General features: G+C 40.7%; 1 protein-coding gene across 2 annotated transcripts in view; it reads left to right on the top strand.

Moving 5' to 3' along the window:
* The window catches only part of LOC100346600 (zinc finger protein 717-like), a 48,041-nt gene extending 42,086 nt beyond the window's left edge, over nt 1–5,955 (top strand). For both annotated transcript variants that reach the window (XM_070058387.1, XM_070058388.1), the window contains exon 4: nt 1,351–5,955. In XM_070058387.1, the coding sequence (XP_069914488.1) occupies nt 1,351–3,137 (1,787 nt within the window). In that variant the 3' untranslated portion in view covers nt 3,138–5,955. The remainder of the gene's footprint in view (nt 1–1,350) is intronic.
* The last annotated feature ends 12,897 nt before the right edge of the window (nt 5,956–18,852 follow it).

Below are 18,852 nucleotides of genomic sequence, written 5' to 3'. Positions count from 1 at the left end.
AAACATGAAAATAAGTGATCCTAGACTCACCAAGAAAGTAATGAGCTTTTGAGACCCAAGGTCAAGTAGCCTCGTGGGTTTATGTTGAGTGGCTCAGATTTCTTTAAGGGTGGAGTTTGAAGTATGATTTCTCTCTTATTTTTCAGTGTCATTGAAAAATAAGCAAATAAAAAGATAAGAAAAGCATAGGAAATGAAGCATTCAGTGAAAATAGGAGGCAACTGATCAAAAGCCTCCAGAAATTCAAATTATCACACAGGAATGTTTCTAGAAAGAATTTAGAGGAGGTAACCAGCACTGATGATTTCAGAATGAGCTAGAAAACACTTTCAAAGAAGATGAGCACATCCCGGTTTGCAGAAACAAATTCTTCAAACTGATTGGGTGTGTTTAACTAAAGTGGTATATTGGGAATTTTCTGTATCTGTTGTACTTCTGAGAAGCTGAAGGTGTTGGGTGTCCTTAGGAATTTGGGGAAGCTGTCATAGAGTAGAGACCAAGCAGTTTTTCATTTGAAAAATCCCACAAATGATGTTTACCTAGGAAGACTGAGCATGAGACACTCATAGATTCAAATCCTACTCCTTAAATGTTGTCCTGCTTAAAGTACACGCACATTTCACTCTTCTCCACCTGCAAGTTAATAATCAGTAATACTTTCTCATGCTTATGGTTGAGATATCAGAGAAGCAAAAAGCACACAATTTTTGTAAAAATAAACTGGAGAAAAAGGACAGGGAAAAAAATGGTTGCTAGGTAGTGGGTGAATATTTTTATTAAATATTTGTCCATTCTTCAAAATATTTTATAGTTATTTCATCTTTGTGAAAGGCAGAGTGATAGTTAGAGGAGAAAGAAAGAGAAAGAGGTCCTCTATTAGCTCACTTCCCAGATGTCTGCAACACTTAGGTCTAACTGGTCTGAAGCCAAAACTCTAGAATTCATCTAGTCTTCCCTGGTGTATCACAGGTTCCCAGGCACATGAACCATTATCTGCTTCCTTCCAGTTTACATAGGCAGAGAGCTGTACTGAAAGCAGAGTAGCCAGGGCTCAAACTGACACTGTTTTGAGATGCAGGCATCCCACACGTCATAGCACAAAAGTCATTCTACCATCCTTGACAAATTCCCATAGTAAAAAGGATCATGTTTGAACATTGGGAAACCTCATGGTATATTAATGTATTAAAGAGAAAAACCATATAATGGTCACAAATAAGTACCTCATACTGATTTTGTGAAAATCTTATGCCACTTGAATAACAAGTAACTTCATTCCCTTTGCATGAGTATGCCAGGAGAAACAGTTACATGTGATTCAGTGACATGATTGCTTTTTTCTCATTTCAGTGGGCATGAAAAGGGATGACCTGATTAGGATCAACCAGGAAAGTCAGGACACAAATCTGAATCAGGATTTTATGAAAAATAACAAGACATCAGCTCTCAAGAGAGTTGAATTAAGAAAGACCCTTACTTTAAATTCAAGCCATATTCCAACACTGATTATTAAAAAGGGAATCTATTCAGGATTGAAGCCTGAGGAATGCAATAAATGTCACACTGTGTATCCCCCCAGTGGGCCTAATCAACTACAGGGTGGAGAGAAATTTGATAACACTAAGATACCTGGAAAATCTCTCCAGTTCTGTGAGCCTCTTAGGCAGCATGACAATATTCACATCATGAAGCAGCCATTTGGACCCACTGGACAAGCAAAAGTCTTCACAAGAAAGATGTTCTGTAAATCTGAGAGGGTTCATATGGCAGAAAACTGTAATAAATCAACTGTCACTTTTGGAAAAGTAACTCAAATAGAAAAAGCTGTCCATGAAAATTCTAGCCTCAATATGCATCAACAAACTCACACAACAAAGAAATTTTATAAGTACACTAGGTATGTTGAACCTGTCATTCACCAGTCACATCTTGCAATAAATCAGAGACTAAATACAAAGGAAAAACTTTACACATGTAAACCTTGTGGAAAATCACTCAGTTTTAATTCACCTCATGAATGTAGTGACTGTGGAAAAGTCTTTACACAAAAGTCATACCTCATAAACCATCAGCGAATTCACACAGAAGAGAAACTTTATAAATGCCTTCATTGTGGAAAAGGCTTTCGGTGGAAGTCAGTCCTCAGAGTACACCAGAGAATTCACACAGGGGAGAGACCCTATGAATGTAATGACTGTGGAAAAACCTTTAGACAAAAGTCAAACCTTGTAATACACCAGAGAATTCACACAATGGAGAAACCTCATAAATGTAATGACTGTGGAAAAGCCTTTGGACACAAGTCAGTCCTCAGAAAACATCAGCAAATTCACACAGGAGAGAAACCTCATAAATGTAATGACTGTGGAAAAGCCTTTGGACACAAGTCATACCTCATCATACACCAGCAAATTCACACAGGGGAGAAACCTCATAAATGTAATGACTGTGGAAAAGCCTTTGGACGAAAGTCATGCCTCATCGTACATCAGCGAATTCACAAAGGGGAGAAACCTCATGAATGTAATGACTGTGGAAAAGCCTTTGGACAAAAGACAGACCTCATGAAACATCAGCGAATTCACACAGGGGAGAAACCTCATGAATGTAATGACTGTGGAAAAGCCTTTGGAGAAAAGTCAGACCTGATGAAACATCAGCGAATTCACACAGGGGAGAAACCTCATAAATGTAATGACTGTGGAAAAGCCTTTGGAAGAAAGTCATGCCTCATCATGCACCAGCGAATTCACACAGGAGAGAAACCTCATAAATGTAATGACTGTGGAAAAGCCTTTGGAAGAAAGTCATGCCTCATCATGCACCAGCGAATTCACACAGGGGAGAAACCTCATAAATGTATTGACTGTGGAAAAGCCTTTGGAAGAAAGTCAGATCTCATCATACACCAGCGAATTCACACAGGGCAGAAACCTCATGAATGTAATGACTGTGGAAAAGCCTTTACACAAAAGTCACACCTCATCGTGCACCAGAGACTTCACACAGGGGAGAAACCTCATAAATGTAATGACTGTGGAAAAGCCTTTGGAGAAAAGTCAGACCTGATGAAACAGCGAATTCACACAGGGGAGAAACCTCATAAATGTAATGACTGTGGAAAAGCCTTTGTATGAAAGTCACACCTCATATCACACTGGAGAATTCACACAGGGGAGAAACCCCATGAATGTAATGATTGAGGGAAAGCCTCTGGATAAAAGTCAATCCTTTGGAAACATCAGAATTGACACAGGGAAGAAATCTCATGAATGTAATGACTTTGTAAAAGCCTTTGGACAAAAGACAAACCTCATATCACAGCAGAGAATTCACACAGGGTAGAAAACTCATGATTGTAACAACTGTGGAAAGCATTTAGCCATAAGTCAACCTTCATCATGCATCAGAGAATTCACACAGGGCAGAAACCTTATGAATGTAATGACTGGAAAAGCCTTTGGACAAAAGTCAAACCTCATAATGCACCAGAGAATGCACAGTGTTGAAACTTCATGAGTGTAATGACTGTGGAAAAACTTGATTTTTAAGTTCCAACTCCAAATGCATCAGAGGATTCACACAGGGAAATAACCTTATAAATGTAATGACTGCAGAAAAGCCTTTTTCTATAAGTTATATCAAAACAGAATTCACACAGGGCAGAAACCTTATGAATCTAATGAGTGATGAAAAGCCTTTATAAATCATGTTATAAATCATAGCTCGTATCACACCAGAGAATTCACACTGGGGAGAAACTTCATGAATGCAATGACTGTAGAAAAGCCCTTGGCAATAAGTCACATCTCAGAATGCATCAGAAAATTCACATGAAGAGAAACCTTTTGGACATAATGACTTGGAAAGCTTTTTCCCATAATTCAGCCCTCCTGCACATCATCTAATTCATATGGGGGAAAACACTTTGGATATAATACATATGGAAAAGCCTTTATCCATAAGTAACACTTCATAAAACATCAGAATTCACATGGGGGAGAAACCGTATGAATGGAATGAGTGTTGGAAAACTATGTCAAAATCACACAATATAACATCAGAGAATTTATTACATGGTGGAAATCTAGTAATAAATGTGGGAAAGCCTTTTGTCCGAAGGAATATCTCATAACACATGTAGTTCAAACAAGGGAGCGAACTTAAGAATATAGTGAATGTGAAGGACTTTTTCCAAAAATCAACATAACCATGTGACAGAGCCTTTTGCTGGAAATTGCATCCCATACAATAGGCACTGCAATAAGGAAGAAAGGTTGGGACCAGAGCTGTGGCACAGTAGGTTAAATCCCTGGCCTGAAATGCTGGCATACCATTTGGGCACTGGTTCTAGTCCTGCTTGCTCCTCTTCTGATCCAGCTCTCTGCTATGGCCTGGGAAAGCAGTAGAAGATGGCCCCGCACCCACATGGGAGACCCAGAAGAAGCTCCTGACTCCTGGCTTTGGATTGCTGCAGCTCCAGCCATTACATCCATCTGGGGAGTGAACCAGTGGATGGAAGACCTCTTTCTGCTTCTCTGTCTCTCTGTAACTCTGTCTTTCAAATGAATAAAGTAAATTGTTAAAAACAAAAATAGGCTGGCACTGTGGCTCAATAGGCTAATCCTCTGCCTTGCGGCACTGGCACACCGGATTTTGTCCTGGTTGCCCCTCTTCCAGGCCAACTCTGGTATGCCCCAGGAGTGCAGAGGAGGATGGCCCAAGTGCTTGGGCCCTACACCCACATGGGAGACCAGGAGAAGCACCTGGCTTTGGATCAGCATGATGTGCCTGCCACAGTGGCCATTGGAGGGTGAACCAATCGCAGAGGAAGAGCTTTCTCTCTGTCTCTCTCTCTCACTGTCCGCTCTGCCTGTCAAAAGTAAAAAAAAAAAAAAAAAAAAAAAAAAAAGGCAGAAGTTTAGAAATACTATTAGTGTGAAAAAATCCATTTGTCAGAAATTGATCATTATGCATCATAAAATTCACACAAGGGGTTTCTTAGGGGTGTAATGAATGTGGAAGTATATTTTCATGCAATTCAGGCTTGCATAAATATGCAAGTCAAAAAAGGTGATATCCTTCAAGTGCAATAGACCTCAAAAAATCATGGCCAGAAATTAAACATCAGGCCGGTGCCGTGGAGCAGTAGATTAATCCTCCACCTGCTATGCTGGCATCCCATATGGGTGCCAGTTCTAGTCCCAGCTGCCCCTCTTCAATCCAGCTCTACTGTGGCCTGGGAAAGCAGTAGAAGACAGCCCAAGTGCTTGGGCCTCTGCACCCACATGGAAGACCAGGAAGAAGCACCTGGCTCCTGGCTTCAGATTAGTGCAGCTTTGGCCATTGTGGCCATTTGAGGAGTGAACCAACGTAAGAAAGACCTTTATCTCCGTCTCTCTCACTGTCTGTAACTCTACCTGTGAAACAAATAAAAATCTTAAAGAACAAGAAATTAAACATCAACTAATACCAGAGAATTCATACAGTAAAATGGCAATTTAATGAATGTGAAAAATTCTTCTGCCATTAATCAATTCACATAAAGAGACTCAGAAATGAGAAAACATACATGCATAAAAAAGTCATGTACCATACGTCACCTCTCAATGGTTACCTGACAACTCACAGAAAGAAAAAATCCTGTGACTGTATTGTAATGTGAAATACCTTTATTATTAGGGAAACTTCCACAAAACATAGCAAGATTACAGAGAGAAGTCCCTGAAATATAATTTGTTTGGAAGAAGTCTTTGGTGGAATCACACCTTAGTGAGTATTGGGCAGTTTTCATGATGAATTGTGACAGAGAGTGGTTAACTGTTGTTCAGAAATTTTTCTCTTATACAACCTGAACTTTTGGTTTCTCATGATTGTGAGTGGGATCAAGTATATGAACTGAACTGTGCTCTCTTGTGTAAACTTTGTTAATAAATATTTAAAAGTTGAGTAACAGTTATTTCAACAGTTATTTGGAATACCATCTTCATCAATTACAAAGTTATTTGTTTTATAGCCGCTTTGTTGGCCACCCAGGATTCTTTCCCCACATTATTGTAGTGCAAACCAGTGATGTCACCATAGGCATATCAAGTGACACATGTTCCAGCCATAATAGTGTACCCCAGCCCTGCATAATAAGTGTTGTGTGCAACACAAGGGAATGAGTTTGTGGTGACCTATATACCCATTAGAAATTTCAACTTATCTGTGTGCACATCTGAATTAGACTACTCTACCCAAGGTCCATTTGAAGATGCAAGTAGATGTTGTCGCACACATTACCCTCATTCTTTAAAGGGACAACCTCAAACCCTATAAGTTGCAACACTCATCTGAATTTTCCTGTATTACTGAGTGCATAATGCCTTTTTCACTCACGATACCCCTTTTCCATTCTACTTCATTCAATTCCTAATTGCCTTGAAAAGAACATGGAATGAAGTCTATCCATGTGGTAGCCATTGCAACAGAGAAGCAGGAGCGTAAATGTAGTATACTTTAAAAAAAAAAGATTTATTTATTTGAAAGTCAGAGTTACACAGAAAAAGCAGAGGCAGAGCAAGAGAGTATCTTCCATCCAATGGTTCACTCCCCAATTGGCCACAATGGCCAGAACTGTGCTGATCCAAAGCCAGGAGCTTCCTCCAGATCTCCCATGTAGGTGCAGGGGCCCAAGCACTTGGGCCTTCTACTATTTCCCAGGCCATAGCAGAGAGCTAGATTGGAAGTGGAGCAGCCGGGTCTTGAACTGGCACCCATATGGGATGCCGGCACTTCAGGTCAGGGTATTAACCTATGACACAGTGCTGGCCCCTGTAGTACACTTTTATATTAATTTAACTTATAATTTTTATAACTTTTGTTGTATTTTCTGCTCCTGCAGGTGGCCCTCATTTTTATTGGAAATGTGTGTTTTTACTCCTTCTGATTTACAAAGTCCTTTCTCGATTTATATAAATCTGATTTACATTCAGTTAATTCCTCAGGATACCCTCAGGAGGAACACTTATCCTAGGTTGCATGGCTATCCCATGATAACAGGGCTACAAATGCTAGGGTGCATCTAGCTGCAATAGCTCTTTTATTTCCCATCTAGATAATAGGTGTGCATTAATCCATTCCACCTCCATTACTACCCATGAGAAATAGCTCTTCATCCCTGTTTAAGTCCCCACAGCTTCTTACAAGTGTTCATCAAATTAAATCTTATTATAAACAGATTTAATAGAAAATGAATGATGCAGCTGCTGGTAGTTTCAGTGAGGTTGAATGATTTGCTGTACTGCTGTTTTGTCTGGGTTATCTTTCATATTACTTAGAACTATTTTTTCACAATATTGCTTCCCTGAGCACTTTTTCCTAGTCTCCCAGCTAAACAAAGAGACAGATTTTGTGTTATTTTAAAGTAATCTATTATGTTCTCTTAATGCCTCTTAAGTTCTAATTGTTTAAAACAACTGAGTTTTAAAGGAGTTATAAGTTGATCAAATCTGGTCTATACTTTGTCATGATGTTAAGGGATCTTATTTCAACTAGATATTTTAAGCTTTCTTGTCATCTTTTACAGGCATTCAAAAAAATCAAAGTTCCAAAGAATTTGGACTTTGATATCTCCAGCTGGGTTCCTGGAAATGTCAAAGGATATATGTCTCTCATCTTGGAGAGACACCAGCTAATCAATCAGGCTATTTGGGTTATATTACAGCTATTGTTAAAATGTGAAGTCATGCTAAATTTTAAGTTTCAATAATATAAAATGCCACTGATACAAATGTCTGAAAGTTAAAAAGTCGAATGATCTTGTGTTAGTAGACATGGTGGTTATCTTAATGAGAAAGGCTCAGAGGCCTAAAAGAATTAAATGTTTTGTAAAATCCTACAGTTGCTTTTGAAAATACTGTGTGAAGTAAGCAAATGCCTCTTGTTGGTTAATGAGTTTATCATTTTAAACATAGCTATTTAAAGTCTTTTCTCATCCACAGTTTTGTATATCAGATTTGCTGCTCTAAACTAAAACATTGTTGGTTATGTGTTTAGCTGACCTCCTATAGGTTCTGATGGACTTTTTCCAGCCACTTCTATTGAATTCGGTAGTTTTGAATTGTTCTGTAAACAGATGAAGTCCATAATGCACTACAGGTTCCAACTGGAAGAAAGTATGGTTAATGAAGTTTACCAAGAACAGAAAGTAATTTTAATTGGTTGGTAATAAAGAAAACAGCTGAGGCCAGTGCCATGGGTCAATAGGCTAATCCTCCATGTTGCAGTGCCCGCACACCGGGTTCTAGTCCCAGTTGGGGTGCCAGATTCTGTCCCAGTTGCCCCTCTTCCAGGCCAGCTCTCTGCTATGGCGCAGGAGTGCAGTGGAGGATGGCCCAAGTGCTTGGGCCCTGCACCCGCATGGAATACCAGGAAAAGCACCTGGCTCCTGGCTTCAGATCAGCACAATGCACTGGCTGCAGCGTGCCAGCCAACGCAGCCATTGGAGGGTGAACCAACAGCAAAAGGAAGACCTTTCTCTCTGTCTCTCTCTCTCTCACTGTCCACTCTGCCTGTCAAAAATAAAAAAAAAAAAAAGAAAACAGCTAAATATTTTAGGAAACTATTACTAAAACTGCTTTATTGTTCTATCTTGTCTATTGTATTATGTGTGTCTTCATATTGTATGTCTACATGGGAAAATTTATTTTGAGCTCTGTCTTAATTGGTTTATCAAGGAAAGATTGCTCATAAATTTAATAGCTAAAATTAATTGAAGATACATTTGATTCATGTGACCTGAATCTCTTTGTCAGATGTTTTAAATTTGTTGATAGAAAGGAACTAAAAAATGTTTTTATGTTTCTGTTTTCTGTTTAAACAAGCCACATCATGTTAGATATTTAAGATATATTTAAATACATGTATTCTTGAAGTTTATAGAAGGCATTGGACCTACAGTAAATATTTTATAAGCTATTATTTAATGGTTAAAACCACTTGCTAAGATTCCATTTGACATTGTCAGTGGGCATTCTGGCAAGCCTGACTTGCTCCCACATTTCTCTATTCTCTTTAAGATGGGACACTGACTCTGTCCTGAGGGATTCCTCAAGATGTAGTTTGATTTTTAGATCTCATGAAAGGAGTGACATATTCTGTGTAACAGCATAGCCAAAATAGCCAAAATAATTTTACAGCTGGACTTACTTCACCTTTGGATCCCAAATCCCCTTGGACTAGATGGTGAAAGTGACATCTTAAGTTTTAACATATATATATATATATATTATTAAGTTTAAAAGTGACTGTATTTGATTGCATTAAGTTTTAAATTGGTCATATAGGAGGCACTAATTGTTAAAGTGATCATATCAATAGAATTAATAGAATATAAGAGGAGTAAATGCTTCAACATGGGAAGCAGTCCATACTGCAGACTCATTGAATGGCAATTGCTCTAAGTAATGCTCAGTGACCTCAGAGTCATCCCTAAAGGCATTCTGGTCTGGCTAAAAAGCCCACAAGAGCATTTCAGGCATGGAAAGTCAGGACACTTGTGCAAAAAGGTGTGCCTACATGGAGAGTCTCCCTGGGTGAGACTCCTGTGGAAAGAAGTGGTCATCAAAGAAGGATGTACTCTATTCAAAGAGAGAACTTTCACTTTGCTTCCATCTTTCTCTAAATATTGACGGAGTTTGTGGAATAAGAAGGCTTCCATAGCCTAGACAGCTCATGTCAAGAGCCTTGGGTGACTACTGACATCACACAAAAGAGTGTGAATTGTTAAATTAACCATAGGAGTCACTGTGCACTAACTTCCCATGCAGGACCTTAAGTCTATGCTTAAAAAAACAGAGGGGAGAGTATGGTACCCCCACTATGGGTGTATTAACTTTGCTCCTTTCACCGTAAAGTTCTTAGAGGTCTCACTCCCTAGAGAGCCACCAGTAGTGAAACACTGGAGACATTTCACAGGTGCAACCCAGTTGCCTCTGGTTTGATGGAGGGACCCAACCACCCAACAATGGAAGGGGCCTGATCCTCTCATAATGATGGGCAAAGTTTTTGCTTGTATTTTCCAGAGATCACTCTGCAGCCTATGTGGATAGCAGCCTGAAATACCAAACCCTGGACCCAGTCCCTGAAAACTGACCTTCTACAAACCAACTTCAGCACCTTTCCCTGAACAAGCAATTCATAGAAAGATCCTCTTCAGATCAGCTACAGCTTACATGGAAGGGACCTTACCAGGTGCTACTGAACATGACTACCTCAGTAAAATTAGGATTAAACGTCTACCTCTCAAGTCCTCACAGGTGTACTCAAAAGACATGCCTGATTATTCCTGTAAGCCAGATATCTTAAGCAAAAAGAAAAGTAAAGCCTTTGCTTTCCTCACATCAACAGTGCTGCGCCTGAAGGCAGACATGGTGTACCTGCCTCTTTTGATTCTCTCTGTTGTTAATAACAAAACTCCTAATGTGTTCTTCTATTATAATTCTCTATACTCAAGCTAAATGGGTTTATAATTTATCACCACCCTGCACCCTCATGGGAGATCTGGAGGAAATGCTTGGCTCCTGGCTTTGGATAGGCACAGTTCTGGCCATTGCGGCCAACTGGGGAGTGAATTAGCAGTTGGAAGACCTATCTCTCTCTGCCTCTCCTTCTCACTCTGTGTAACTCTGACTTTCAAGTAAATAAATAAATCTTTTTTTAAAAAAAGAAAAAAAATACCTGATAAATTTTATAGTGCAATACATAAGATCCCAACAAAACAACAGTTAATTCTAAAATAGTAAGCATGTTAGAAATAGTTTACCACAGAAGACAGGATAGGGAGCTGTTGTTTAATAATGGGTTGAGCCACTCCCTACAATACTGGGGTTCTATATGAGTGGTGACTTGAATTCTGGCTGCTGTACTTCCAAACCAGTTATGTTAATGCTCCTGGGAAAGCAGCAGTGGATTCCACACATATTCTGACCCCTGGCACATATGTGGGAGACCGATATTCAGTGATCCTCACCAGGTAATCAGCGAGCCCTGAGTACATGCAACTTCCCACAGTGACTGCCCAAAGTCCCAGCCACACCCTGAGCCCTCCCATGCAGCATCAGTGTTCTCACAGTCCCAGCACACAAGCCTCCCACAGTCATGAGCACCCAGCCCCCCATCAGTTCTCCCCACCAAATTCAAGTTTCTCTGCTCTGCTGTTTGCTGTGTGTACAGACACTGGGGCATCTATTACATATGTCCAAAATGATGCCTGCTCTCTATCAGCTTGTTACAGAATGCCAGTTTCAGGGTGGTCAGGGAGAGAGAAACAAGGCAGGTACACTGTCCTACTTAGGGCTCCTAGCTGGATTCCCACCAGGATCTTTCTGCAACTTTATCACCAGTGGCTTGGGTTGCTCCAGTCTGGTCTCACCTCCTGAGCTGCTGCTGAGGTTCTTGGCTGCTGGGTTTCTGAGTTGTGCATGACCACACCCTGCACATGGTCCACAGTGTCCCTCTAATTTGTGTGGCATTTCCTCTGCCATTTTTTCCCTAACTCTTCCTTGAGACTGTACTCTCTCCACTTTTTTCATACTATCTTCTACAACAGTAAGCTCCCTGTATTGCTCCATCTTAATCCAATCCTGGATTTATTTTTTCTCAAGAAATTCATCAATAGGCTTTTACTCATCTGTTCATTTATTTATTATTGGGTTCAACAAATACTTATTGAACAACCAATGCATGTCCATAATAGTCACGGTGGAAAGAAACATGGCTTTTAAATTTTAAAATTTTATAATAAAAATGATAATCTGTGATAGATTGGCAATATTTTATTTTCTAAAGTACACATACCAAATCTTCTCATTTTCCCTAGAGTATAAACAACTATTATACAGCACCCTGAAAAATCATAGCCATTTATGATAACAGGGTCAATGACACTGTCATATATATAATGCTAAGGAATGGCTAAATTTCATTTTTCAAATTGCTTTTATTGGATGCATGTTTGTGAGAGCACTATTAGAAAGGCTTCAGCCTAAGCTCATTTTCCCAACCACACCTCCCTCCCTACAAACTGCCCTCTCTAACTTGGATTCTGTATCATCTTCACTCTCTGAAAAAGAATGCACCTGCCAACTAATGTGAAGAGCAAATCACTTCATCTCCTGTTTAGATGCTGCTTTTTTGGACACTTGTGTGCTTCTACCTCCAAAAACAGCCACTCTGTCATTCAACAGCCACTGTTACATCCTTCAACAAACAGGCACTAAAAAAAAAGACAAGAGCAACCCCACACTTCATGGGTTTTGTGTCTTCCCAGAGCCTGTAGATTAAAATTCTCATGGCTAAGGTCACCAAGGAGTTGGATCAAGACAGACAGAATAGAGTTCCCTATTAAAAAAGAAAAAGGTCAGGTCTTCCTCTAGCACATTTGTGTTAGCCAAATAAAATTTATTAGATTATTAGATCAGCTAATTACTACATTAAGACAAAGATAACATAACATCATAGAACGAATAAGAAAATGAACCTAGGGTGCTGCTATTTTTTCCTTTTTTCATGGAGGCAGCTGGCAGTTTGAGGAAGAAAAGAGTTTGGACAAGAGTGCATGCACTGAGCCAGCAAAAGGCAACCCTACCTGAAGAGTAATGGTTCACACCAAAAGTTCTTCCTTTCCAAAATTCAAAAACAAGAAACTGAGATGCCCCAGGAAGAAAAGACAGCTAAAGAATCCAGTTAGGCTGACTCCAATGAGACAAGAAGAGAAACACATTTTTCAGCATGATGCTTGAGGTATGTTCTCCATCTCATGAAGCATCTGTCCAGGGTCTGGTGCCTTATTGGTAATGTCAGCCATCAAACAGATGCCATACTTCCCCCCTAGCTGAACTGTAACCATCATCATTCATCAGCTGGCCTCTACCCTGTTCAGAAGCACTGAAGCCTATACCCTATCCCCAAGACCTACTTCAACATCCCCAGCTTCTGTAGCTGGATGGACCAGAGAGACTGGTAAGCCAAACTCGAGTGAAGGCAAGGCACAATAAAAAGAAATATGGAGAAGTATGTAATTCAGTTTTGAGTAGTAGAGACAACATGTACTTAACTCACCAGTCTTGGTTCCAATCCAGGTCCTGCAACATGTTAGTCTGTCACAAGACTTTGAGCCAATTATCTTGCTCCTCAGCATCTGTCTCCTCATCTGCAGGGATAAAACACCTACTTTGAGCACTACTATGAGATTTAAATACATATGAAGTTGGCCTTCAGAAAATAGTAATTAAAATTCTTATTTCTTTATTAAAAGACAATCCCAAATGCATGTGAGGCAAGAATTAGATTTTACTAGACACAAAGCCTACAGCATAACTCGGAGAATATAAAAAAATCAAATCTGAATAACATACAGCAGCTACTTTGATACAGCAAAATATACATGCACATGCAACAGTTGTACAAATTCCCAACTTAGGAAATCAGAATTATCTAAACAAAACAGATGTTAATAACCAAAATGCACGATGAGTTCTGCTCATTTCTTCACCACAAATAAAGACCTTCCACGATGAAATCAATGTCCTCATTTGCTTTCTCTAAGTTTGGTGGTGGTTAGGATCACTTCATTGGCCTTCTGGGGTTTCCAAGGCAACTGTTACAGTAATTCTCAAAAGGAAAAGAACACCAAGTCTGTGGCAACTATTCTAGAGACACTCATACGGTAATAGACATTATTACTAGAAATGCAGTGCTCTCAACAGCAGCTATCTCCTTTGGATAATTTACTGCATTCAAAGCTCTAAGTAAGTAAACTTACACTTCTGCATAAAAAGTAATGATTATTACTGCAAGAAACCATCAGAACTCTAAATGGAAAATAAAATTAATTTCATGAAAGTGAATTACAAAACCTAAAGCCCAAATTTGCAGCATAACCCAGTATTGTCTTTCCAATAAAAAATGTTAATTCTCAAGTGTCTACACCTAAGAGATTCCCACAACTGCCTCATGTCATCCTTTTCCAGGACTCCTAGGGAGGGAAAGGACTGGCTAAATTATATTCAGCAGGTCCTTAGTGTTTCTGTTTATTATCACATGTCAGAGTACCTGGGTTTCATTTCTGGCTCTAGAACCTGACTCAAGCTTCCTGATAATCCAGACCCTGGGAGACAGATAACTGCTCTTGCTACCCACCTAGGAGACCTTGACTGAGTGCCTTTTCTGCTGACCTAACTCCAAGTGTTTAGGCACTCATGGAGTGGACATGAAGAGTTTAGCTCTTTCATTAAATTCCTATCTCTTTGTCTCTATGCCTTCCAAATTTAAAAAATGAAAGTAATTCTATTTCTGAGCCATTTAATAAAGAATCACATCTAACCATGAACTATAAAGCAATTGAAGTTCTAAACAGAATTCTTTTTTAATTTTTTATTTACATAAGGGAACAAACCCCATGCATTTCATATGTACAGATTTAGGAGCATAGTAATACTTCCCACCAACTCTCTCTCACCCTTGCTCCCATCTTCCCTCTTCCTTCTCTTCTTAATTTTTCTTTTAAAATTTACAATGACATACTTTTAAAACTCCACTAAGTAAAGAATTCAATAGATATCAAGTAAGAAAACCACTGTTCTTCAAGAGTATAGACAAGGGCAGTAAACCATATTCACATTTTAAAGTCTCAATTTTGCTAACATACATATATTTTGTCACAGTAAATTTAAAAAATATTTTTCAAGATTTGTACTACCTACACATGCAAACAAAAGTATATAGAATAAACACAGCCTTCTATACCAGATCACGTAAAGCACTGTAAAAACATATTGTAATTGATTAATTTTTAAAAGAAGACTTCTTAGAATCCACATTCCTCAATTATCACCAACTTTTCTATTGCCTTTCTTAGTAAAAATGTTTTAAGTTCTCTGAACTTAACCATATCAGTCAAAATTCTATAGCAACCGTCTGTTGAAATGGTTCCTTAACAAATTCAATTATCAGCTACCTGTAAAACATTCAAGGTCATTGATATAGTGAAATATTTTTTGCTATGACCCAGGGAAGATACAATCCTGTTTTATTTCCAGAAAAGTTATCACTGCTAACATTTTTGCAAGAGAAAATGAAGGATTTAGTTTACCTTTTATTATCCTGATCACATACACAGTTTTCATCATTCACTTGTAGCAGACTCCTGCATTAAAATCAATTAATTGAGTATTTCATTTAAAAAAGAAAACAATTAGTCTACTAATATAGACTGCATCTGTTGGGGTGAACTAAAGGTAGATATTTCTAGCCTCTGGACACATTTTTGAGGTAAACTTGATAGGATTTGTTTACAGACAAGATAGGAATTGTGAAACAAAGATTAATCAAGAATTGCACTGTGGGCCAGTGCTGTGGCTCACTAGGCTAATCCTCCACCTGCAGCACTAGCAGCCCAGGTTCTGGTCTGGTTGGGGCACCAGATTCTGTCCCGGTTGCTCCTCTTCCAGTCCAGCTCTTCGCTGTGGCCCAGGAAGGCAGTGGGCCCTGCACCCCATGGGAGACCAGGAGGAAGCACCTGGCTCCTGGCTTCGGATCAGTGCAGCACGCCAGCTGTAGCGGCCATTTTGGGGGTAAACCAATGGAAGGAACACCTTTCTCTCTGTCTCTCTCTCACTGTCTCTCTCTCTCTCTCTCTCTCTCTCTCTGTCTCTCTCACTGTCTACTCTGCCTGGCAAATAAATAAATAAATAATTACACTGTGGATCTCAGCACAGCAACTGCAGAAGTTGCCATTAACTCACATAGGGAAGACTATCTAAGGGACAAGAATGAGAAAGAATAACATTAGTAATATTTTGGACCTCTTGGGATTTAAATACACAATAGATAATCAAAGAGAGGTCTCAAGTAGGCAGTGTGATATACCGATCTGAAATTAAGGAGGGGTTCCTGGGCTGGAGATACAAATTTGGAAACCATTAGTGCAAACAAGGATGTAAAAGTCATTAGAAAGAATATCAATGATTGAGCTCTACAGCACTTCTGTTTGAAAAGGAGGAGATGAGAAAAAATAAAAAGAAACAGGCTATTATGGATACAGTAGAAAAGCAATAGGAAAACTAGGTGAGTGATAGTTTTAATGCTTATTTCAGAATATTTATGAGTGATAATGACCAGCATTTTCCATTTTTGATTTTTGAATAACAGCCGTTCTAACTGGGGTGAGGTGACACCACATTGTAATTTGTATTTGCATTTCCCTGATGGCAGTGATCCTGGAGTTTTTTCATCTGTCTGTTGGCCTTTTTTTTTTTTTTAAAGATTTATTTATTTATTTCAAAGTCAGAGTTACACACAGAGAGAAAGAGAGAGTGGGGGGAGGCTTCCACCCACTGGTTCACTCCCCAAATGGCTGCAATGGTCAGAGCTGAACCAGTCTGGAGCCAGGAGCCAGGAGCTTTTTCTGGGTCTCCCATGTGGGTGCAGGGGCCCAAGGACTTGGGTCATAGCAGAGAGCCAGATCAGAAGTGGAGCAGCTGGGACTTGAACCAGCACCCATATGGAATACAGGTATTGCAGGTGGTGGCTTTACCTGCTATGCAACAGTGCTGGCCCCATGTTGGCCCTTTTTATTTCATCCTTTGAAAATGCTTGTCCTGCCCTTGGCACATTTTTAACTGGATTATTTTGTTGTTGCTGTTTCTGGAACTCCTTATATATTCTTGATATTAATCCTTTATTGGATGCATAGTTTTCAAATATTTTCTCTCATTGTTTTGATTACCTCTTCACTTTGTTAATTATTTTCTTTTTTGTGAAACAATTTCTTAGATTGATGTAATCACATTAGTCTATTGGTGTTTATTTTATTACTTGTGCTTCTGCTACCTTATTCAAAAATTCATTGCTTAGACCAATAGCCTTTCCCCTATGTTGTTCATGAGTAATGTGATGGTTTCAGGTATGAGGTTTAGATCCTTGATCCATTGTGAGTTGATTCTTGTATGGGGAGTATGATATAGGTTTGATTTTGAACTACAGCAGTGGAAATCCAACTTTCCAAGCATCATTTATAGAAGAGACTGAATTCATTTCTAAAATATTTATTTATTTATTTAAAAGACAGAGATACGGGGGGTGGGGAGAGGAAGAGAGACAGAGAAAGAGATTTTCAGCCTACTGTTCTCTTCCCAAATGGCTGCAATGGTCAGGGTTGGGCCAGGTAAAATCCAGAAGCACAGAGCCCCTTCTGGGTCTCTCAAATGGGTGCAGGGACCCAAGGTGCATTAGAACAAAGGTGGATTGGAAATGGAGCAGCTGAGGCTTGAATCAGCACCCATATGGGATGCAGAAACTGCAGGTGGAAGCTTGACATTCTATGCCCCAGAGCCAGCCCAGAAGCAGCTGAATTTTTTAAAATATATATTTATTTTATTTGAAAGGCAGAGAGTGAGAGAGAGATACGTTTTCCATCTGCTGGTTCACTCCCCAGATGGCCATAATGGCTGTGGCTAGGCCAGACTGAAGCCAGGAGCTTCTTCGGGGTCGCCCACGTGGGTGCAGGGGCCCAAGGACTTGGGCCATCTCCCATTGCTTTCCCAGGCCATAGCAGGGAGCTGCACTGGAAGTGGAGCAGCCAGGACTTGAACTGGTGTCTATATGGGATGCTGGCACTGCAGGCAGCGGCTCTACCCACTGTGTCACGGTGCAGGGCCCTCACTGTGGCTTTGATTTGTAGCTCCCTAAGGACTAATCCCCTTGAGCATCTTCCCATGTGCTTACTGGCCCTTTGGGTAGCTTCTTTGGAGAAATCTCTCCAAGTCTTCTGCCAGCGTTCCAATCATCTTGTGGCTGCATTGTCAGACTCCTTCCTCAGTTCTTTTATACTGAAAGGTCTTCAGAAAGTTCGTGGAAATGTGTTATGAAAAGCTGCATTAAAAATTGCACCAAGATGAACTTATTTGGAAGAGGCACAGTGAAAAAGATCTGGTTTGCTCCCCAAATGCCTGCAACAGCCAGGGCTGGCCCAGGCTGAGCCCAGGAGCCCAGGACTCCAACCAGGTCTCCCCCGTGGCTGGCAGGGGCCCAAGCACTTGGGACATCATCTGCTGCCTCACCGGTGCACTAGCAGGGAGCTGGATCCAGGCACTCGGATGTGGGCGTCCCAAGCAGAGGCTGCACAAGAACCACCCTCTGTATCCATTCTGTCATTCTCCACATCGCCCCTCCCCCGCAGGGCCCAGTGCTCCAGGATGGCTGGGAGACTTGTAGACCGGCCTTAACCCCGCAGCCCCAGGCAGCCGGGGCCCCGTGGCGCTGGTCTCTGAAGTCTTTCAGCAGCACCTCGCGGGACACATCTTGCAGGTGAGGCCCCTGCCTGCTGCTCGTTGCTGCCACCTTGTGGCCACGTTCGGAACAGTACTCTCTTCTCCCATCCATACCCTGGGGAGCATTGGGGTAGGGGACCCGACGCTAGGGCTCCCCCTCTGCCCCTGCTTCTGAGGGCCACTGGAACTGCCTCCCCTCTAGAACTGCCCTCTAGGACCATCAAACCCCGGTGGAGACCGAGATTTCCAAACCTCTCTGAGCACTGGGCCAATGGATACCTGGCCTCCACCCCACTCTCTCTCCCGGTCTCTAGTCCCTGGACGGCTTCGTGTTCGCCTTGAACCAGGATGGAAAATTCCTGTACATCTCAGAGACAGTCTCCATCTACCTGGGTCTCTCACAGTTAAGGGGCCCCCAGCGGGCTCAGGTGTACCCTTTCTCTCTCTCCTGACCTCACCGTCCCAGCATGAGAAATGGACCAGGCCAGCAGTCACCACCCTGGCCCCCAACAGGGCTCACCCTCCTTGGAGGTCTATT

The sequence above is a fragment of the Oryctolagus cuniculus genome, chromosome 15 (genome assembly GCF_964237555.1).
Source record: "Oryctolagus cuniculus chromosome 15, mOryCun1.1, whole genome shotgun sequence".
Classification (NCBI taxonomy): Eukaryota; Metazoa; Chordata; class Mammalia; order Lagomorpha; family Leporidae; genus Oryctolagus; species Oryctolagus cuniculus.
This window is presented reverse-complemented; position numbering and strand designations above follow the sequence as displayed.